This window comes from Buteo buteo, chromosome 24 (assembly GCF_964188355.1).
Source record: "Buteo buteo chromosome 24, bButBut1.hap1.1, whole genome shotgun sequence".
NCBI lineage: Eukaryota > Metazoa > Chordata > Aves > Accipitriformes > Accipitridae > Buteo > Buteo buteo.
This window is the reverse complement of record NC_134194.1, coordinates 21,084,581-21,106,605: the sequence shown is the minus strand read 5'-3', so window position 1 is coordinate 21,106,605 and position 22,025 is coordinate 21,084,581. Positions and strand designations below refer to the sequence as shown.

At 53.4% G+C, this 22,025-nt stretch overlaps 2 protein-coding genes across 2 annotated transcripts; both read left to right on the top strand.

Annotated features, from left to right (window-relative positions):
• Positions 1–8,770: 8,770 nt before the first annotated feature.
• Positions 8,771–13,143, top strand: LOC142044172 (protocadherin gamma-B5-like). The gene has a single exon (XM_075056328.1). It carries the CDS (start codon positions 9,945–9,947, stop codon positions 12,456–12,458), a length of 2,514 nt encoding a protein of 837 aa, XP_074912429.1. The 5' UTR covers positions 8,771–9,944; the 3' UTR covers positions 12,459–13,143.
• A 2,355-nt stretch (positions 13,144–15,498) lies between these two features.
• LOC142044224 (protocadherin gamma-A2-like) lies at positions 15,499–20,486 on the top strand. Its single transcript, XM_075056429.1, has one exon. The coding sequence runs from the start codon at positions 16,665–16,667 to the stop codon at positions 19,209–19,211; it is 2,547 nt and encodes an 848-aa protein (XP_074912530.1). The 5' UTR covers positions 15,499–16,664; the 3' UTR covers positions 19,212–20,486.
• The last annotated feature ends 1,539 nt before the right edge of the window (positions 20,487–22,025 follow it).

Genomic DNA, 22,025 nt, shown 5'->3' with positions numbered 1-22,025 from the left:
CGTGGTAGTGGTGCATGTTGAGGACAAATGGTCTGGGTTCTGGCCCTTTGATGGCAAGTGCTTGCAAACTATGAGGGTCAACGAACACCAGGCAAGTTGTGACGGCTTGGAGACGAGAGTCTTGGAGGTGTTTGTGCGGGGCTGTGGAAGGACACAAAAGGTCTGGTTTGCTCCTTTCCCTGTTCGGTGCCCATCTGTAGTATCATGTAATGAGAGTTTTGGCTTCCCAAGTAAGTTTGGCCCAAGTCAGACATGTTGTTCCAGCTGCATAGGGAGCCCTGGGAGGTTCCTCCTGTGTGCTTGCACGTTGTGGAGATGTATCTAACTAACAGCTTAATTCTATACTTATGGCAAGTGCCCTAAAGGGAGCTTTGGGAGGAGCCAGCCCTGGTTTTGTAACCTACTAAACACCTGAGTTATGCCATAATCTAGAAGAGTATGTTGTCATCCCTTCCCTTCTGTGTGTGTTTAACATCCTGACTTGCTCGTCGTAATGATGTGGAGGTGGTCCTTTGTGTCTGAGAATGTGTGGAAGACCACATGTGTTACATTTGGCTGACTGTCCCCTACGTGCCTTTCATGCTTTCAGCTGTAAAGAGAGAGACTTTCATAGAAGTGTTCCCTTAAAATACTACTGGAAGAAATGCTCTTGCTTGTCACATGCACATGCTGAGAAGTCAAATATTCTCCCTGGTAAGGAGAAGTTGTCTGTGCAGCTTTTCTTTGGGTGGAGTCTATCTGCAAATGATGAAGGTCAAGGACAACCACGCAACCTGTGAAGGGTTTGAGGAGAGTCTCGAGAGGGTGCTGTGTGTGAGGAGGTCCTGGTGGAGACATGGCATGTGTTTTGTTGATTCCCAGGGTTTATTGTTGGTGTTCTGAAACTGAGCCTGAAGGCATCTTATTTTTTGGATATTGCCTTGCTTGGACTCCAGTTGTCAAGTTGTGGGTTCATCAGTGTGCTTTCCTGTTGCATGATGTTTCCTGGGAATGGCAGTTACTGAGCACAGATGTAAACTTTGCAACAGTGTGGTAGTGTAACGTATCTTCCAAGTTGCCCGTGTGTTGAAGAAGGATGATGTTGCCTTTGAGCTGAGACTTTGATGATTGGGTCATTAACTGAGGTCCGTGTCACTCATGGCCTTTAGAACTTCTAATGTTTGATCAAATTTTATGGGATGAGCAGAAAGATCTCTTTGCATTTGTCCATGTTGCAATGCTTGGATTCTGAGATACCATGTGCCCAACGTTTCTTTCAATGCTGGCTGTCTGCAGAGGTTGCTTTCCTGTTGCATGCTCTTTTGGCAGGTTGGCGTTCTGCCTATACAGAGACAGGGCAGCTGGAACACTTTGCTGTGATATAGTGTGAAATGGCTAAAGGGTAGGTTTAAAAGTTTGTCCTAGTTGTTAGATGAGGCCCACAGTTGTGGTTCCAAGTCTTTCCCCTTTTTTATCATCCAAAGAAACTAATAGTGGGCATACAGCTATGGTCTATGGTGAGCTGCTGTGTGAGCCTCCTGTGTACTTGTTAGCAGGTGGTTCCCTTTTCTGTGTACCTACTACAGCTGACACAATCTGAAGTGTGAAGCTACCATTCTTCCACTCCTGTAGAGTACCCATTAATGCCTTCTTTCTTTGTCCAGGTCTGAAGCTGGGCCTCACTTTGGCTGGTAATCCTTAAAACACTAAAAGACTGACTTTAACCACAGTCAACGTGCTTTCCTGTTGCATGATGTTTCCCGGGAATGGCAGTAACTGTGCACAGACGTACACTTTCTGTTCAGATTTCAGAGTCATGTACCTTCCCAATTGCCCAATGTGCTGAAGTATGATGATGGTGTCTTTGAGCTGATACTTTGACAACTGGGTCTTTATCAGAGCTGCATGTTGCTTATGCCCTTGAGAATATTTTACATTTCCTCAAAGTAGTGTTGTTGTCCTAAAAGCGGATTCGTTACACGCTGTGTGATGCACCGATCTCACACACTCAGGAGATATATTGCTTTTTGTTGGGGCCTTGGTGCTCAGTGGACTTTCCACAATCCAAGCCCGCCAGATTCATCAGGTGTGTTGCTTTTATACAGTAACTATTGCATATACTTTATTAAACTACTTCTACCTATTACATATTCAGACTATCTAATGCAGATGCAGGGGATTATATAACCACGACACATCAGAGGCCTTCTCCACATGCGCAGGGTTCTTGGGTGGTCTTTGGTGGTCATATGGGGAGGTATTCCCTCCTCACTTTGACAACTAAGTCGCTCTGTGCCTGGTCAATGGTTTGTTTTCCTGCAAGAGAGACGTCTCATGAATCAGGAAAGAACAAAAAGGGTCAGAATGACCTTGGCTACTTCTGTAGGTATTACTAAAATTGTTTGAAGTTGAAAATGATTAACTAACTTGATTTAGAACAGGATTTTCTAATCTAAAACACAATTTTCTACATCTGACATTAGTGCGATAAGCAGAGAAATCTCTTTGCATGCGTCCATGTTGTCATCCGCATTCTCAGTAAGGAGAAGTTGCATGTGCAACTTTTCTTTCAATGGTGTCTGTCTGCTAAGGTAGCTTTCCTGTTGTGTAATATTTGAGCACAGTGAAAAATTCTGTCTGTCCCAATAGAGGCCAGGTGAAAAAGTTTGCTGTGGTATAATTTGAAATGTGTAAAAGATGGAAAGATGGTGTAAAAGTTCAGTTTGTCCTAGTTGTTAGATGAGCCCCACAGTTGTGGTTCCATGCATTCCCCCTTCTTTATTGTGCAAAGGAATTACTTTGAGGAACTGTGGCTTGCTCTTTGGTGTGAGCTCCTGTGTGAGCCTCCTGTGGACTTTTCCCCAACTAGATACCCTTCTTGTGCACCCACTACAGTTGATATAACCTGAAATATAAAGCTATGATTCCTTCACTTGTGTAGGTTTCCCATTCTTGCCTTGCTTGTTGTCCAGGTCTAAAGCTGGGCCGCCTTGTGGCTGGGAACCCTCAAAACATGAAAAGACATCTTCTAGTTGTTGGGCTGAGGAAGCAGTTTCCATCCCTACCTTGAAGGTGTTCAGCTGCCAAGACAAAGACGTTGGCACACTTCTGTTTCCCTACAATGTCACTGAATGAAATGCTCTTTTACCTGTGGTCACCACATGGCCAAAATAATGAATATTGACTGTGGTGCCGCTAAACACTGTGAATGCAGAGCAAGGAGGGTGGGAGGCTGGCTCCCAGCCAGGAAAACAGGTGGGTCAATGTCGTTTTGGCTAAGGAATGGTTTGATTTCACGCCTGGTGACAAGGCTCGTGCCATCATCCAAAGAAATTACAATGACAAACTGTGGCTGTTTTTGGGTTTGAGCTCCTGTTAGTGCCTCCTGTGGACTTGTTTAGCAGCTAGTTATCTTTTCTGTGTACCTGCTACAGTTGACATAATCTGAAATGTTAAGCTATGATACCTTCACTTGTGTAGATTTCCCACTCCTGCTTTGTTTCTTTGTCCAGGTCTGAAGTTGGACTGTAGAGAGAAAATATGACAAAAGGCTCATGGGTCGAGATAAGGACAGGGAGAGACCATTCAGCAGTTACTGTCACAGGCAAACCCGTCTTGACTCAGGGAACTTAATTTTATGTATTGCCAGTTAAAGTCAGAGTAGGATAATGAGAAACAAGAACAAACTTAAAACACCTTCCCCCCACTCCTCCCTTCTTCCCAGGCTCTACTTCACTGCCAATTTCTCTACCTCCTTCTCCGGAGAGGTGCAGGGGGACGGGGAATGGGGGTTGTGGCCAGTTCACCATGGTTTGTCTCTGCCACTCCTTTGTCTTCACGTTCTTCCCCTGCTCCAGCGTGGGATCCCACCCATGGGAGACAGTCTTTTACAAACTTCACCAATCAAGTCCTTCCTACAAGCTGCAGATCTTCATAAACTGCTCCAGCATGGGTCCTTTCCATGGGGTGCAGTCCTCCATGAATGGACTGCTCCAGTGTAGATTACCTGCAAGGGTCACAGGTCCTGCGCTGCCAGAAGACCTGCTCCAGCATGCAATCCTCCACACAGAGCATCATGACCTTCCAAGGGCCTGCTCCAGCAAGGGCTCTCCACAGGCTCACAGCCTCCTTCAGGGCACATCCACCTGCTCTGGCATGGGGTTCTCCATGGGCTGCAGGGTGGATATCTGCTCCACCATGGACCTCCATGTGCTGCAGGGGGACAACTTGCATCACCATGGTCTTTGTCACAGGCTGCAGGGGAATCTCTGCTCCAGTACCTGGAGCACCTCCTTCTTCACTGACCTTGGTGTCTGCATCATTGTTTCTCTCACATACTCTCACTCCTCTCTCCCAGCTGCTGTTGTGCAGCAGGTTTTACCTCTTCTTAAATAGGCTATCATAGAGGTGCTACCACTGTTGCTGATTGACTCAATTTGGCCAGCAGTGAGTCCATCTTGGAGCCAGCTGGAACTGGCTCTGTCATACATGAGGGAAGCTTCTGGCATCTTCTCACAGAAGCCAACCCCCTAGGCTCTCTGCTATAAAACCTGGCCATGCAAATTCGATACACAACACAAAGACTTTAATATACTTCTGTTTCCCTGAAATGTTGCTGAATGAAATGCGCTTTTACCTGTGGCCAACATAAGGCCAAGAGTTAGATGTTATCCATGGTTCAACTAGAGGCTGTGAATGCAGAGCAAGGAGGGTGAGAGGCTGACTTTGAACCAGGAAAATAGGTGTTTCAGTGTGGCTTTGGCTGGGCAATGGTTGATTTCATGCCTGGTGCCAAGGCCTGTGCCATCCATGCTGTGATTCTGGTTTCCCTGTCCTGAAAGGTAATGGTAGTCCTCCAACAATAACGAAGTGTTTGCGCATGTTGTGGTTTAACCCCAGCCAGCAACTAAGCACCACGCAGCCACTCACTCCCTTCCCCCTCACCCAGTGGGATGGGGGAGGGAATCAGGGAAAAAAAGAGAAATCTCATGACTTGAGATAAAAACAGTTTAATAGAACAAAAAGGAACAAACTAATAATGATAACAGTGAGAACTATAAAAATGGCAGTTAGTTCCCAAGCACCGATCGCCTCCCCAGCCCCACTACCTCCCCAGTTTATATGCTAAGCATGACGTCACATGGTAGGGAATACCCCTTTGGCCAGTTTGGGTCAGCTGTGCTGGCTGTGTGTCTCCTCCCAGTTTCTTGTACCCTGCCAGCCTTCAACCTTGGCTTGGTCTAAACACTACTTAGCAACCACTGAAAACATCAGTGTGTTCTCAACAGTCTTCTCATACAGAATCCAAACCATAACACTGTTACCAGCTACTAGAACAAAAATTAACTCTATCCCAGCTGAAGTCAGGACAGCGCAATAACTGTGCCTGTAGAACGATGATGGTCCTCCTGCTAGCAGAGGACTTTTTTGGTGGGGACACCTGTGGGAAGTGGAGCCTGAGCACCAGCGCCAGCGCTGAAGAGCTGCCCATGGACACCAATGGGGCCACATGTCTATAGCCCATGCTCTCTCACTGTTTTCCTTGAGCCTTTCTGAACCTCTGTCCTCTTTCCCCTGGGTTTCCCTGGGTGGTGTGGAAGGGAAGTGCTGATCTGTGTCTCCAGGAAGGAATGAAAGAAGCAACAGCGTAACCACCGTCCATTCGGAGCAGCAAGTTGACTCTGTTTGTGCTGACTGAAATGGTAGAAACTAAAACTGGCATTCCTGAAACCTTTTGATCTCTAGTGAAACCACCTGACTCTGCATAACAGACTCTGCGACATGGTCAGCTTTGTGTTGCAGAGCTTGTTTTCCTTTCTCAATCCTTTTTCCCATCGGAATGCACTTGGACTCGATTGATAGCGTTGGACATAGCGGTTGGTTATTGCTGGTTTTATAATGGAAGTCCAAAAGGAAATGAGCGTGCGGTTCCATGAATAGAGAAATGAGAGTTTGTTCTGTGTAAAGAAAGAAAGGAGTCTCCCTGTCTGCCCTCCCACCTTTTGGAGGAAGGCTGCTACAGGAATGGCAGGATTAGTGGGATGGATTAATTTTCTCCAGGCATGAGTTCTCGGTGTTCTTGCTGCAGCTGTTTCTGACTGTTCATTCCATCCTTGGAGGTAGCCCCTTCCTTGCCTATCGAGGTGAGGATGGAGATGTTGATGTACAGCTGAGGGCAGAAAAGCATTTCCCTGGAGGGCTGTAGTTGCTATGTCATAAATACAGGATTTTGTCCATCCATGCCTTGAAGTTTCCATCCATACCTTGAAGGTTTAGAGCTGCCAAGACAAAGACTTGGATAGACTTCTGTTTCTCTACAGTGTTGCCTAGTGAAATGCTCTTTTGCCTGTGGCTGATACATGGCCAAACCTTGGATGTTGTCCATGGTGCAAATAAAGGCTGTGAACGCAGAGCCAGCAGGCTGGCTCCCAAGCAGGCAAATTGGTGGGTCAATGTGGCTTTGGCTGAGCAATGGTTTCATTTCATGCCTGGTGCCAAGGCCTGTGCCATTCATGCGGTGATCCTGGTTCCCCTGTCCTGAAAGGCAATGACAGTCCTCCACCAGTAAAGTGTTTGTACAATAATTTTCCCTGCAGAAAAATGATGCACGGTTAGATCCTGCGTGAAACCTCCATTATCCATCTTCATCTCCCTGTAACATCTGCAATGTAGAGTTTCCTCATAGTTGTAATTACACTGTCTTTCATGCCTTTGTTTCCTGGAAGGTCAGGGTTCATTTTGCCCCATGTCTGGATAGTTCTTTATCTTTGGAGATGTGGAGTGTTGTTTTGCAGGAAATCCTTACTTTCCCTGGCAAGCCCTCAGCCACTGGAAGACAGAATTTTATGTATGAGAAAAAGAAAGCAGAAGCTAAAAGAGAATCTGTTATACTTTCTCAGAAGACTTAGCTTGAGAAAGTGGCCTCTGATTACTTGTTTCCAGTTATGGCTTCAGACTTGTGGGAGACGAGCAGGCCACAGAGTAGAAAAAGTGATGAGAATTGATGAGTTTTTCATAAAAGGGCCCCCCCTACTCTGCAGTCCAGAGTAAGACTTTAGGGTTGCATGTGCAGCTTGAGAACGCAATGGCTCCCAGGTGCTCTGGGGGATGAATTTGGATGCCCACAGTGAAGACCGAGACATCTTCCTGGTGAGTTTCTCTGACAGTACTTTTAATGCTTGCCTGCAGTGCTTGCCTGATTTTTTTTTTCCTTTTCTTGCCCCCTCCCTGCCCCCTGGTGTTCTATGTATGTAGGTTTAGTTATAAGTAGTGGCATATCTTCTTTTAGCAATGCCTTGTGTGTTAGTGCCTCTTGCTCGTGTTACAGCTGGTGTGGAAGGCAGGAGTTGTAAGGGGGGGTACATTCGTGTTCTGGTTTTGTTATGGGTGAATAGATGTAAACATGACCTTTGAAGAAGTTGCATCTCTGTGGAACAGTGCATGTGATAAAAGAGGAGAAGTGATTTCTCCTAAGCGAAGACTTTGATGACCCAGTCTCTGTTGGATGACGGCTCATCTTTTAGTTTGGTCATGTTAACTGTCGTGTGCTTTTGAATGCTTATGTTTCTTCTGAGAATAGTGGTGAGCAGACAAATGTATGTCCTTTCTTGGTATGATCGTGATGCATTAACCTCTCATGACATGTATGTGCCAGTTATGAGGGTCAGAAGCTAACCTGCAAGTTGCGTAGGGTTGGAGAGAAATGAGAACAATGATGTAGGGGTGGAACGTCGTGTAATTCCTGTGTGAAACCTCCTCTATCCATGTATTTCTCGCTGTAACGTTTTGATGGAGACTTTCATCAAAGTGGTAATTAAATTTTCCCATCCTTTGATCTGCCTTCAGGCTTTGTTTCCCAGAAGGTCATGGTTCATGTTTTCCACTTGTGGATTGTTCTTTTGCAGTTGGACCTGAGTGTTGTTTTGCAGCAAACACTGACTTCCCTGGAGAACCATGTGAAGACAAGACTTTTTTGTGTGAGGAAAATGAAACAGAAGTTAAAACAGAGTTTCTCACATGCCCTTATACCTAGATAAGGACCTTTGACAAAGCATTTACACAGTCGAAAAAGTCACAAGGACTGACGGATTTCCAAAAGTGACCCCCCTACTATGTAGTCCAAAGTAAGACTTCAGGGCTTTGCTTATGGGTTCAGACCTCAGTCACTTCCGGGTGCTCTGGGAGATGAATTTTCAAGGCAGAGTTGCGGCCAAGCCTCTGTACATTCCAGTAGTCAAATACTTACCTCGGTGGAGGAAGTCAGAGTGTTTGGTTTTGTTTATTAATCATCAGAAATGGCTGAGAGATTTGAGCTGCTGCTTTGCAGGAAGGAACTTGTGGAGAACACTTGCACACCCCCCTACTCATCGCTTACTCCGAGTGGATAACGAGCACTAATGAAGATCAATGAGCATTATTGCATAGCAGCAGTCACCTCTGATCCCCCTCTGGCAAGCTGGCTACTCCAGAAGGTGCTAAAGACTGGTGTAGAGTACTGCTGGCCAATCCCACCTACCTGTGGCTTGTTCTTAGGTCTCTGAGGACTACAAGGCTACATGTCCCTCTGTGTGATTTTCTAGCCTGCACAGGCCTGGATGTATCACAGTAGCAAATAACCTCCCCCAAATTGCTTAGTGAGAGGTACTTGTTTTGGCTTCTTTGGTTTAATTAAGTGCTGCTGAGTTTTGTTGTTCTCATTAAAGGAACACGTGGTGCCTAGTAAAGGCATGCCATGCAGTACAGGCAAGAGAGGCCTAGCAAACCCTTCTAAATCACTGCAACTTGCCTAGCTTACACCTTGAGGCCTCAGCAACTTGTGGCAGAGCAACTGCAAATCACAGCACTGAAGTACCTACCCCCATGAGGTCAGATGGAGGTTTTGGTTTTGTATATTAATCACCAGAAATCGTTGACAAGCTTTCAGCTGATCAGTCAGTCCTTGCATGGTCTGGCCAGATGGTGGGATGTTTGCCTAGAAGCTCCCAAAATCGCAGAGAGAGAAAAATGCAGAATCGAGCCCTATGGCAGGCCTCGGACTTTGGCGTTTCCAGCAAGAGCACTGAAGGTTTTTCTGGATGGAAGAGGAGTCAGCGTCAGGATGTGCACAGGGCAAAGAGCCGACACGGTTCTGCATGTTGTTCTTCTCTGCCAGGCATGTACAGTGACATTGGTCTGAGATCAGGTCCACTACCTTTAGGCTTCACAACTCTCCATCAGTGTTAGCTGTTGTTCTAAATCAGAATCAATCCTGAGCATTTCAGAGTAAAATGAAATTCACCCTTTTTGCGTGGGCTTCCGAGGCACACGTGGGCAGGGAGATGAAACATCAGGAAAGGCTGAAAACATGCACGGCAAAACTTCTTTATTGCTCTGTCGCAGACATTTCCCTCTTCGTTTTCACACCAACTCACGCCAGAAGACGTAAAGGTACATGACAGAGTGTATCACTACTTTAAAAGTCTACTGCGGCCTCAAAATCCTTCTTGAGTAGGAGACGACGGTTGTATTATAATGCCTAGCGTTCCTGCCAAGCATAACGTCCGTGCCTCTGAGTGTCCTTTTGTGTTAAAAGAGAGACCGCCAAGCTTGACGCGTACAGATGGAAAGCCCGGGCCGCCGTGAGCGAGCGCGGCCATCAGCCGGCTGCGGTGGCGTCGCGGCGCCTCCGGGTGCCGCTGTTGGCCGAGGCGGAGCGGCGCTGGAGCCGCAGCCGGAGCCGCAGCCGCAGCCGCAGGCGGAGCCGCCGCAGCGTCCTGCCCCCGCAGGCTGCTCGCTCGCACGGCGCCGGCCAGAGCGGCAGCGGCACGGGCAGCAGAGGCGAGAGGCGGCGCGGCGCGGGGAGCAGCGGCGTCCGAGCCGGCGCCGAGATCGCTGGCCTCCGGCGGGCCCTGCGCTCGCTGCGGAGAGTGGCTGGAAGGGACGCAGGGCAGCGGCAGGAGGGAGGAGCGCGGCGAGCGCTGCCCAGAATGGCGGGCAGGCAGAGGCAGAGGCAGAGGCAGAGCGGCCGGCGAGCAGCCGGGCGAGTGCTGCTGCCCGCTTTGCTGCTGGGCTTGTGCTGCCGGGCGGCGCCGGAGCGGGTCCGCTACGCCATCCCCGAGGAGCTGGGCAGAGGCTCGCTGGTGGGGCCGCTGGCGCGGGACCTGGGGCTGAGCCCGGCCGACCTGCCGGCACGCCAGCTGCGGGTGGCGTCCGCCGCTAAAAGGCAGCTGAAATACTTTACCGTGAGCGGGGAGAGCGGGAACCTCTACGTGAGCGAGAGGCTGGACCGGGAGGAGATGTGCGGCGAGGCGGCGTCCTGCTCCGTCAGCTTCGAGGCGCTGGTGCAGAACCCGCTCAACGTTTTCCACGTCGAGGTGGCCATCCTGGACATCAACGACAACGCCCCGCGGTTTTTTAAGGAGAACATCCACTTCGAAATCATTGAATCTACCCCTCCAGGCACCCGCTTTGCAGTGGGAGCTGCTGAAGACGCAGACGTGGGCAGCAACTCGCTGCAGAGCTACGAGCTGGAGGCCAACGGGTACTTCGCGGTGGAGGTGAAGGAGAGCCAGGACGGCAGCAAGTTCGCGGAGCTGGTGCTGCGGCGCGCCCTGGACCGGGAGAGCGAGCAGAGCCTGCGGCTGGTGCTGACGGCGCTGGACGGCGGCGAGCCGCCCCGCAGCGGCACCGCCCAGCTCTGCATCAACGTCACCGACGCCAACGACAACCCACCCGTGTTCGCGCAGGACCGCTACCGCGCCAGCCTGCGGGAGGACGCGCCGCCGGGCTCGATGGTGCTGAACGTCTCCGCCTCCGACGCCGACGCCGGCACCAACGCCCGCATCACCTACGGCTTCGGGGAAACGCCAGTCAAGGTACTTCAGAAGTTCGTGGTGGACGCGGAGAGCGGGACGATCACGCTGCAGGAGGCGCTGGACTTCGAGGAAACGCGAGGCTACACACTGCTGGTGGAGGCGAGGGACGGGGGCGGTCTTGCGGCACATTGCAAGGTGGAGGTGGAGGTGCTGGACGTGAACGACAACGCGCCCGAAATCACGATGTTGTCGGTGTCGAGCCCGGTGCCCGAGGACGCGCCGGCCGGCACGGTGGTGGCTCTCCTGAACGTGAACGACCCGGACTCCGGGGAGAACGGTCAGGTGTCGTGCGAGCTGTCGGGCGAGGCGCCGCTGTCGATCGTGGCGTCGTCGGGCGGCTCGTACAAGGTGGTGACGGCGAGCGCGCTGGACCGGGAGCAGGCGGCCGAGCACCGGGTGGCGGTGGTGGCCAGGGACCGGGGCAGCCCGGCGCTCTCCAGCCGCGCGGCGCTGGTGCTGGAGGTGTCGGACGTGAACGACAACGCGCCGGTGTTCGAGGAGGCCGCCTACAGCGCCTACGTGGCGGAGAACAACGCGGCGGGCGCGCCGGTGCTGCGCGTGCGCGCGCGGGACGCGGACGCGGGCGCCAACGGGCGCGTCAGCTACTGGCTGGCGGGCGGCAGCGCGGGCGCGGCGGGCGCGGCGCCGTACGTGTCGGTGGAGGCGCGGAGCGGCGCGGTGTACGCGCAGCGCTCCTTCGACTACGAGCAGTGCCGCGAGTTCGCGGTGGCGGTGCGGGCGCAGGACGGCGGGGCGCCGGCGCGGAGCTCGACGGCGACGGTGCGCGTCTTCGTGCTGGACCGCAACGACAACGCGCCGCGGGTGCTGTGGCCGGCGGCGGGCGCGGGGGCGGGCGCGGGGGCGGCCCCGGGCGCGGCCCCGTTCGAGGTGGTGCCGCGGTCGGCCGAGGCCGGGTACCTGGTGGCCAAGGTGGTGGCGGTGGACGCGGACGCGGGGCGCAACGCGTGGCTGTCGTACGAGCTGGTGCAGGCGCCGGAGCCGGCGCTGTTCCGCGTGGGGCTGCACAGCGGCGAGGTGCGGACGGCGCGGGCCGTGTCGGAGAGGGACGCGGCGAAGCAGCGGCTGGTGGCCGTGGTGAAGGACCACGGGCAGCCGGCGCTGTCGGCCACGGCCACGCTGCACGTGGTGCTGGCCGAGAGCTTGCAGGAGGCGCTGCCGGAGCTGAGCGAGCGGGCGGCGGGCGCCGACTCGCCGGCGGAGCTGCAGTTCTACCTGGTGCTGGCGCTGGCGCTCCTCTCCGCCCTCTTCCTGCTGAGCGTGGCGCTGGCCGTGCTGGCGCGGGTGCGCCGGGCCGGGCCGCCCGCCGTCCTGCGCTGCCTGGGCGCGCAGCGCTTCTCCGTGGCCGGCGCCGCCTTCCCGGCCGACTTCTGCGAGGGCACCTTGCCCTACTCCTACAACCTGTGCGTGGCGCCGGGCCGCGCCGTCGCCGAGGGCGCTTGGCTGCCGCCGCCGCTGCCCAGCCTGGCCGCGGAGGAGCTTCTCGGCGCGGAGCCCTGCGGGAAGCGGAGCCCGACCAGCAGCGCCGGCGCGGGAGAGCCGCCCGCGGACGCCGAGGCCCCGCAGGTCTGTAAGCCCGCGCAGTCCTTGTCTCTGAGCCTTTCCTAACCTCGCGCCGAGGGGAGCGGGCTCTTGCTCGTCCTTCGGCCGCTTGGGCGCCTGATGACGCGCTCTCTTTCCGTCAACCGGTGAAGTAATCCTCTGCCGTGTCTTTTCTGGCAGCAGGCAGCGGGAACCGGCACTTTCTGCCTCACCGCCTGTCACACGCGTAGGCTCAGTGGAGAAGTCCTTGCCATTCAGCTTGTGCTGGGTGAAATGGTACAAGTGTGGTGAAGCTCTCAGGTGGAGTGAGCTCTGCTGATGCTGAACGTCACTGGTTTGCATTTGTTCACTTGACACTCAGAGCAGGCAGGTACCGGCGGCAGTTCTTAGTTCATAGCTCGTTCAGTTTCAGCTGAGAAGGTTTTTGTTGTGGAACGTGTGTTCTGTAAAATGGTATGAGTTCCTGATGTTGAACGCAGATCCCTACCGTGTACAATGAGATGCCCTAAGTCTATATGATGGAGTCGGGAAAGTGGGATTGGTGCTTGATGTTTCAGATTTTGACCTTCCTGATGGCTTTTTCCCGAAGCGATGGACTTGGGAACTGGTTGACAGCTGGATAAAAACACCCCGTTGTTTAATGTTGTTTCTAGAATGGAGCAGCAAGTCCTAAGTGTAAGCACGGTCTGTACCGTGTAAGGCTGTAAAAAACAAAACAAACAAACAAACAAACAAAAACCGTAAAAACAAAGTGGGGCGAAATGGAGGCTGATTGAGAGAGGCCTCCGGTGTGCAGCCGAAAAGCAACGAAGTCGAGAGCGAAGGGCCGTCCCTGAGGAGGACTCCTTGTGAGGGCAGATCTTCGTTGCTGCCTTGTGCTATGGCTGGGGGTTTGGGAAAATAATGTGACTGCTGGCGTTCCAGTGTGACACACTTTCGATGTGCGGAAAGGGTGAGGGAAAAGTCGTGCAAGCACGACTGCTGCTTATTGCTGAGCAACTGGTGGTGCAGATTGTGCTTTTGGACTAACGGGCCAAGACTGGTAATGCTCTGCACGGAATATTAAGAGCACTTTATCTCTACATTGTATCACCATAACAAAAACGTTTTTCCCCGCGGTAGAAATAACACAACCACGGGAGGCATGTCATTTCTTTCTGGTCGTCATCGCCCCTTCCTAGCCGATTCCTTCACGTTATCGAATTAATTGTTTAGGTGTAAATGCCTGTGAAGCATGCAGACCCTTAATTTATGTGGCCTAATGAGAAATCACCCATTCAAGTCCGTTAAGTTTCCTGTTTCGGTATTAGTTGCCTCTGTAGGTCTTCCAGCAGTTTAATGATGTAGCCATTAGCTCAGTGTCGTCACTGAAGCACTCCATTGCTCTCATCCCGTTCTAAAATACTGGCGGGACTTGAGTTTCCCGACTGACGGGAAAATAGGCGCAGAAGAAAAACTGGGAGCAACGCAAAGGTGTCGTATGGCTGCAATCGCGTCCACCCACAGAATGGGCGGTATGAAGGAGAGTATTTCAAGGAAAGTTCCTGAAGCATGGGTTCATGAGGCTGATATACTTGCTTCTCCGGGGTGTGTGTGGGATGTGTGTCCGACTATCACGTTTTGTATTTCAGAGCCTGTTTTCTCTTGCTTTCCTTGTAGCACTCATTCAAGCACGGCGAATACAGAAAGTCGTGTTAGAGGTTAAGGTATGGGCTCAAGTGGCTTAGATTCCCAGCTGATTGACCCCACCTTCTTGGGCCTTTCAATGTCTAATCTCAGCCAATGGTCGCGGTGTAGTTAATTTCCAGCGTGTTCCTTATTGTTGTCCCACAAACGGGGTTCGTTTACGCGGCGTGCAAGCCAATACCACACAGAGTCGAGGTATTTTTAAATTAATTTCATGGATGCACATGAACGGGTGCCTGTGTCAAGACAGCACACCTTTGTCTCAAAACTCCCCACATTTATCTAATTAAGTGATACATATTCACTATTATTTCCCTTAACGATTGGTTCTTTCTTCTTCGGCTGCCACGTAAATTAGTGCGCAGACTCGGTCTTCTTCCTTCATGGTTTTGTTTTGAGTAGGTGGTCTCATTTCAGTAGGTGGTCAACGAGTCAGTGGTTGCGATCTCCCCCTGTAGGAATTACCTCTTACCTACTTCTTACTCTGTCTTGGCAGTTACAGGTGGTTCTTCAAGGTTTATTGACCAGACCACAATCCTTTACCTTTTCTGACATACACATGAAGCCCCATTGTCTGATAGTTAGTTCCTAAACCTTACATCGTGTGTACTAATAATTTCCCTATTTTAAATATTAACTCATGCATATGGTTGAGATGCCTGTATCATGATGAAACTCTTGAGACATCCAAACAATATACAAACAAAAATCACTGTAATAACCAAAATGATTAGGTTCTGTAGTAAACTCTGTAGCCATCCAGACAGCGAGAATCCGAACTCATGCGGGATTTTATTCAAGCACCTTGTCTCCATTGCCTCTCTTATATTCCTACAAGATTACTTTACCACTGGACTGTGGATTCCAAGGGGCATGTATATTACCTTTAATACCCCCAAAACTAGAAATTCCCTCTACGATTTCTACAGTGAAATGGGATCTTATATCAGAAGACAGACCTTCTGGAGTATCAAACCTAGGGAGAATTTCTTTTGGTAAGGCCTTAATGATTTCTCTAGCCTTCCTGGTACGACATGGAAAGGCCTCTGGCCAACCAAAAAAGGTATCTACTATCACCATAAATCTCTGTATGAATTACACCGTGCTAGTTCCATAATATCTCTTTGCCAGTATTCCCCAGGAGTTGTTCCCTGTTTCACAACTTTTCCTTTAAACCTCTTGGTAATTTTGGGGGTGATTAGCACAGCAAATAGCACGTCTCTTAACTATTATGTCTGTCAGATTTCCCATTTTTGGTCCTACAAGCTCTCTTTTTGGCAGTCAATATCAATGCATTTGCTCTTGAATGTGTTTCTCGATGCAATCCTTTAAGTAGACTTTCCATCATCTTTTCAGAAAGTAGCAGTTGCTTTAAAGGTGTCACCCACCATCCCTGATCATTCTTAGAACAATCTAATTATTCTAGCAATTGATCTTCTCTCTCAGTATATTGCGGAGGTGATGATTCTAAACGAGGTGCTGGAATTAAGGCTCCTTCAAATGTTTAATGTTTTAGAGCTGCTTCTTTTGCTACTTGATCCGCTTTTCGACTTCCCTTTATCATTTCACTGTTCCCACTGTGATGGGCTTTACAATGTGTTATTACAACTTCCTCGGGTTGAAGAACTGCCTGTAGAAGTTTCGCTATTTCTTCTCCATATTGAATTGGGGCTCCTTGCGAGCTTAAAAGTCCTCTTTCTTTCCAAATGGCTCCATGTGCCTGCTTCAGCCACGCTTCAGCCTTTAAATGCCTAATCTCAGTCAATGGTCGTGGGGTAGTTAATTCCGAGCCTGTTCCTTAGGAACGGAGGTCTTTGAAGCAAAGTTCCTGCCGCTTGGGTTCCTAACTCTGGTTCACGGCGGGGGGCGGGGTGTGTGTCTGAATATCCCGGGTTGTGTTTCAGAGCCTGTTTCCTCTTGCTCTCCCTGTAGCAGTCATTCAGGCATGAGCGCTACGCATATTGGTGTTGGAGATTGTGCCTTCGGACTAATGGGATGAGGCTCGTAATCACGTGCATGTGAGACGAAGAGGCGTTATTTTACTTGGCATGTCTCGGCGTTAGCAAGGGATTTTTCCCGTGCGGTCGGAACAGCACGGCGGGGGCGGGAGGCCTCTGCCTTCCTCCTGGTCGTGATCGCCTCGCGGGTGGAAGGAGAGATGGGCTGGCGAAAAGGCAGCGCAGGAGATGACCGCTGGACGGGCCCCGCTGTCCCCGTGGCGACGGTGCCGTCCCCGGCCGCTGCCCGCGGGCAAGGCAGGGCGGGCAGCGCTCGGCAGCGCTGGGTGCCTGCAGTGCCGGGAGGAGGCTGCGGGCGCCGCTGTTGACCGAGGAGGAGCGAGAGGAAGGCCGGAGCGCTGCCGGCAGCCCCGCCCGCTGCGGCCCGGCTGGCTCGCTCGCTCGCTGGCTGGCTCGGCGGCCGGGCGGTTCTGCGAGCGTCCCCGCGGTGCGGAGCCGTGCTGCAGCGAGGCGGAGGGGCCGGCGGCAGCGGCCGGGAGCGGCGAGCCGGGGCCGGAGCCTGAGAGGGAAGCGGAGCCCGAGCGTCTGCGAGGAGCGTCTGCGGCGGCGGTGCGGGGCCGCGGCGGCGATGTGCGCGGCGGGGAGGCGCTGGGTCCGGCGGGAGCGAGCCCTGCTGTGGTGCGTCCTGGTGGCGGCGTGGGAGGCGGCGTGGGGGCAGCTGCGCTACTCGGTTCCCGAGGAGATGCCGAAGGGCTCGTTCGTGGGCGACGTGGCCAAGGACCTGGGGCTGGAGCTGCCGGCGCTCCGCGAACGCGGCGTCCGCGTTGTCTCCGAGGGGAGGACGCAGTATTTCGCTCTGCACGGGAAGACGGGACATTTGGTGACGGCGGAGCGGATAGACAGAGAGCAGCTGTGCCGGTTGGTGGAGAAATGCGTGCTGCGCTGTGAGGTGATAGTGGAGGGGGAAATGCAGGTTTACGGCATCGAGGTGGAAATCACGGACATTAATGATAACGCGCCCAACTTCCGAGAGGCAGAAAAGGAATTGAGAATGAGCGAGACGACAGCCCTGGGGTCACGGTTTCCCCTCGCCGAGGCCCACGACCCGGACTCGGGAGGGAATTCGCTGCAGAGCTACGAGCTGAGCGGCGACGAGCACTTCTCGCTGGCCGTGCAGGCGGGTCCCGGCGGGGAGCAGCGTCCCGAGCTGGTGCTGGCGAAGGCGCTGGACCGGGAGGAGGCGGCGTTTCACGAGCTGGTGCTGAGGGCGAGCGACGGCGGAGAGCCGGCGCGGACGGGCACGGCGCGGATCCGCGTGGCGGTGCTGGACGCGAACGACAACGCGCCCGTGTTCAGCCAGGCGGAGTACACGCTGCGTGTGCCGGAGGACGTGCCCGTGGGCTCCACCCTCGTCACCGTCACGGCCACCGACGCCGACGAGGGCATCTACGGGCGCGTGAAATACAGTTTCCACAAAATTCCAGAAAGCTCGTCGGAACTTTTTTATCTGGACTCTGAGACAGGACAAATATCCCTTAAGGAGGATTTGGACTTTGAGGAAATCTCCTCACATGAACTGGAGGTGCAGGGAGAAGACGGCGGGGGCCTTTCCGACACGGCCAAAGTCGCGATCACGGTGACAGACGTCAACGACAACGCGCCCCAGATTTCGGTGCGGTCGGCGCTGAGCGCGATCTCGGAGGACGCGCCGCCGGGCACGGTGGTGGCCCTGCTGCACGTGCAGGACCGGGACTCGGGGGCGAACGGCGAGGTGCGGTGCAGCATCGGCGAGCGCCTGCCGTTCCGGCTGGAGAAGTCCTTGGAGGACTACTACCGCGTGGTGACGGCGAGGGCTCTGGACCGGGAGGAGGTGGCGGAGTACAACGTGACGGTGCGGGCGGCGGACGGCGGGTCGCCGGCGCTGTGGAGCAGCGCGGTGCTGGCGCTGCGGGTGCTGGACGTGAACGACAACGCGCCGGTGTTCGCGGAGGCGCGCTACAGCGCCCGGCTGCCCGAGAACAACGCGGCGGGCGCTCTGGTGCTGACGGTGCGGGCGGCGGACGCGGACTGGGGGCAGAACGCGCGCGTGCGGTACCGGCTGTCGGAGGGGCGGGTGCGGGGCGCGCCGCTGTCGTCCTACGTGTCGGTGCAGGCGGAGACGGGCGCGCTGTACGCGCTGCGCTCCTTCGACTACGAGGAGGTGCGCGAGGTGGGGCTGTGGGTGCGGGCGGAGGACGGCGGCGCGCCGGCGCTGAGCAGCAACGTGTCGGTGCGGCTCGTGATCGTGGACGAGAACGACAACGCGCCGCAGGTGCTGTACCCGCCGCCGGCGCCGGCGCCGGGCGCGGGCTGGGCGGGCGTGGAGCTGGCGCCGCGCTCGGCGGAGCCCGGGGCGCTGGTGGCCAAGGTGGTGGCGGTGGACGCGGACGCGGGGCAGAACGCGTGGCTGTCGTACGAGCTGGCCAAGGCGACGGAGCCGGGGCTGTTCCGCGTGGGGCTGCACAGCGGCGAGGTGCGGACGGCGCGCTTCCCGCTGGCCCGCGACGCGGCGCGGCAGAGCCTGGTGGTGGTGGTGAAGGACCACGGGCGGCCGGCGCTGTCGGCCACGGCCACGCTGACGGTGGTGCTGGCCGAGAGCGTGGCCGAGCTGCTGTCGGAGCTGGGCAGCGCGGCGGCGGCGGCGCCGGGCGAGCCGGCCGGCAGCCTGACGCGGTGGCTGGTGGTGGCCGTGGCGGCCGTGTCCTGCCTCTTCCTCGCCTTCCTGCTGCTGCTGCTGGCGCTGCGCCTGCGGCGCTGGCGCCGCTCGCAGCTGCTGGCGGCGGGCAGCGGCGCCTTGCGCGGCGTCCCGGCCTCGCACTTCGTGGGCATCGACGGCGTCCGCGCCTTCCTGCACTCCTACTCGCACGAGGTGTCGCTCACCGCCGACTCGCGCAAGAGCCAGCTCCGCTTGTCGGCCGGCAGCTGCTGCGACACGCTCCCGGCCCGGCCGCCGCCCGACGAGCCCGCGCCGCTGCTCGGGGAGGACCCTGCCGGCGCCCGCCGCGCGGACCCCGCCGCTCCCCCGGTGAGTTCCTCCCACCAGCCCTTCTCCGCGGCGCGGCGCGGCGCTTCCCTCCGCTGCTTCTCCGCCCTTTCCCCCCCGTCTTCTGTCTCCTGCCTCGGGAGGTGGAGGTAGCGGGAAGGCAAAGCTTCGCTCAGCCACGCGCGGGGCGCTGCCGCCTCGTGCTCCCGGGAGGTGAGCGTGGGATGGCGGCTCAGCGTGACCGTTGCTGCGGGAGGCAGGAGAAGCGGGAGGCTGCTGTTGCCTGCTGGAGCTTCCTCTCAGCGGGGCTTGCTGCTTTTATCACGTCGCTGATGTGTTACACGCTGTTCACTGACCCAGCCTCTCCCGGAGGACAGCTCCTCTTTTACTCTTAGAACCCCGAGGTTTCTCTCCAGAAGGCTAGTGAGCAGGCAATGTATCTTCCTTCTCTGTACGGAGACGTAGTGAAATCTCGGTGAGGTCCGTGGCGTGGTAGTGGTGCATGTTGAGGACAAATGGTCTGGGTTCTGGCCCTTTGATGGCAAGTGCTTGCAAACTATGAGGGTCAACGAACACCAGGCAAGTTGTGACGGCTTGGAGACGAGAGTCTTGGAGGTGTTTGTGCGGGGCTGTGGAAGGACACAAAAGGTCTGGTTTGCTCCTTTCCCTGTTCGGTGCCCATCTGTAGTATCATGTAATGAGAGTTTTGGCTTCCCAAGTAAGTTTGGCCCAAGTCAGACATGTTGTTCCAGCTGCATAGGGAGCCCTGGGAGGTTCCTCCTGTGTGCTTGCACGTTGTGGAGATGTATCTAACTAACAGCTTAATTCTATACTTATGGCAAGTGCCCTAAAGGGAGCTTTGGGAGGAGCCAGCCCTGGTTTTGTAACCTACTAAACACCTGAGTTATGCCATAATCTAGAAGAGTATGTTGTCATCCCTTCCCTTCTGTGTGTGTTTAACATCCTGACTTGCTCGTCGTAATGATGTGGAGGTGGTCCTTTGTGTCTGAGAATGTGTGGAAGACCACATGTGTTACATTTGGCTGACTGTCCCCTACGTGCCTTTCATGCTTTCAGCTGTAAAGAGAGAGACTTTCATAGAAGTGTTCCCTTAAAATACTACTGGAAGAAATGCTCTTGCTTGTCACATGCACATGCTGAGAAGTCAAATATTCTCCCTGGTAAGGAGAAGTTGTCTGTGCAGCTTTTCTTTGGGTGGAGTCTATCTGCAAATGATGAAGGTCAAGGACAACCACGCAACCTGTGAAGGGTTTGAGGAGAGTCTCGAGAGGGTGCTGTGTGTGAGGAGGTCCTGGTGGAGACATGGCATGTGTTTTGTTGATTCCCAGGGTTTATTGTTGGTGTTCTGAAACTGAGCCTGAAGGCATCTTATTTTTTGGATATTGCCTTGCTTGGACTCCAGTTGTCAAGTTGTGGGTTCATCAGTGTGCTTTCCTGTTGCATGATGTTTCCTGGGAATGGCAGTTACTGAGCACAGATGTAAACTTTGCAACAGTGTGGTAGTGTAACGTATCTTCCAAGTTGCCCGTGTGTTGAAGAAGGATGATGTTGCCTTTGAGCTGAGACTTTGATGATTGGGTCATTAACTGAGGTCCGTGTCACTCATGGCCTTTAGAACTTCTAATGTTTGATCAAATTTTATGGGATGAGCAGAAAGATCTCTTTGCATTTGTCCATGTTGCAATGCTTGGATTCTGAGATACCATGTGCCCAACGTTTCTTTCAATGCTGGCTGTCTGCAGAGGTTGCTTTCCTGTTGCATGCTCTTTTGGCAGGTTGGCGTTCTGCCTATACAGAGACAGGGCAGCTGGAACACTTTGCTGTGATATAGTGTGAAATGGCTAAAGGGTAGGTTTAAAAGTTTGTCCTAGTTGTTAGATGAGGCCCACAGTTGTGGTTCCAAGTCTTTCCCCTTTTTTATCATCCAAAGAAACTAATAGTGGGCATACAGCTATGGTCTATGGTGAGCTGCTGTGTGAGCCTCCTGTGTACTTGTTAGCAGGTGGTTCCCTTTTCTGTGTACCTACTACAGCTGACACAATCTGAAGTGTGAAGCTACCATTCTTCCACTCCTGTAGAGTTCCCATTAATGCCTTCTTTCTTTGTCCAGGTCTGAAGCTGGGCCTCACTTTGGCTGGTAATCCTTAAAACACTAAAAGACTGACTTTAACCACAGTCAATGTGCTTTCCTGTTGCCTGATGTTTCCCGGGAATGGCAGTAACTGTGCACAGACGTACACTTTCTGTTCAGATTTGAGAGTCATGTACATTCCCAATTGCCCAATGTGCTGAAGTAGGATGATGGTGTCTTTGAGCTGATACTTTGACAACTGGGTCTTTATCAGAGCTGCATGTTGCTTATGCCCTTGAGAATATTTTACATTTCCTCAAAGTAGTGTTGTTGTCCTAAAAGCGGATTCGTTACACGCTGTGTGATGCACCGATCTCACGCACTGAGGAGATATATTGCTTTTTGTTGGGGCCTCGGTGCTCAGTGGACTTTCCACAATCCAAGCACGCCAGATTCATCAGGTGTGTCGCTTTTATACAGTAACTATTGCATATACTTTATTAAACTACTTCTACCTATTACATATTCAGACTATCTAATGCAGATGCAGGGGATTATATAACCACGACACATCAGAGGCCTTCTCCACATGCGCAGGGTTCTTGGGTGGTCTTTGGTGGTCATATGGGAAGGTATTCCCTCCTCACTTTGACAACTAAGTCGCTCTGTGCCTGGTCAATGGTTTGTTTTCCTGCCAAGAGAGACGTCTCATGAATCAGGAAAGAACAGAAAGGGTCAGAATGACCTTGGCTACTTCTGTAGGTATTACTAAAATTGTTTGAAGTTGAAAATGATTAACTAACTTGATTTAGAACAGGATTTTCTAATCTAAAACACAATTTCCTACATCTCACATCAGTGCAATAAGCAGAGAA

What these genes read in the sequence shown, in the direction of transcription:
- LOC142044224 (XM_075056429.1), top strand. Translation starts at nt 16,665, where the DNA reads ATGTGCGCGGCGGGGAGGCGCTGGGTCCGGCGGGAGCGAGCCCTGCTG.
- LOC142044172 (XM_075056328.1), top strand. Translation starts at nt 9,945, where the DNA reads ATGGCGGGCAGGCAGAGGCAGAGGCAGAGGCAGAGCGGCCGGCGAGCA.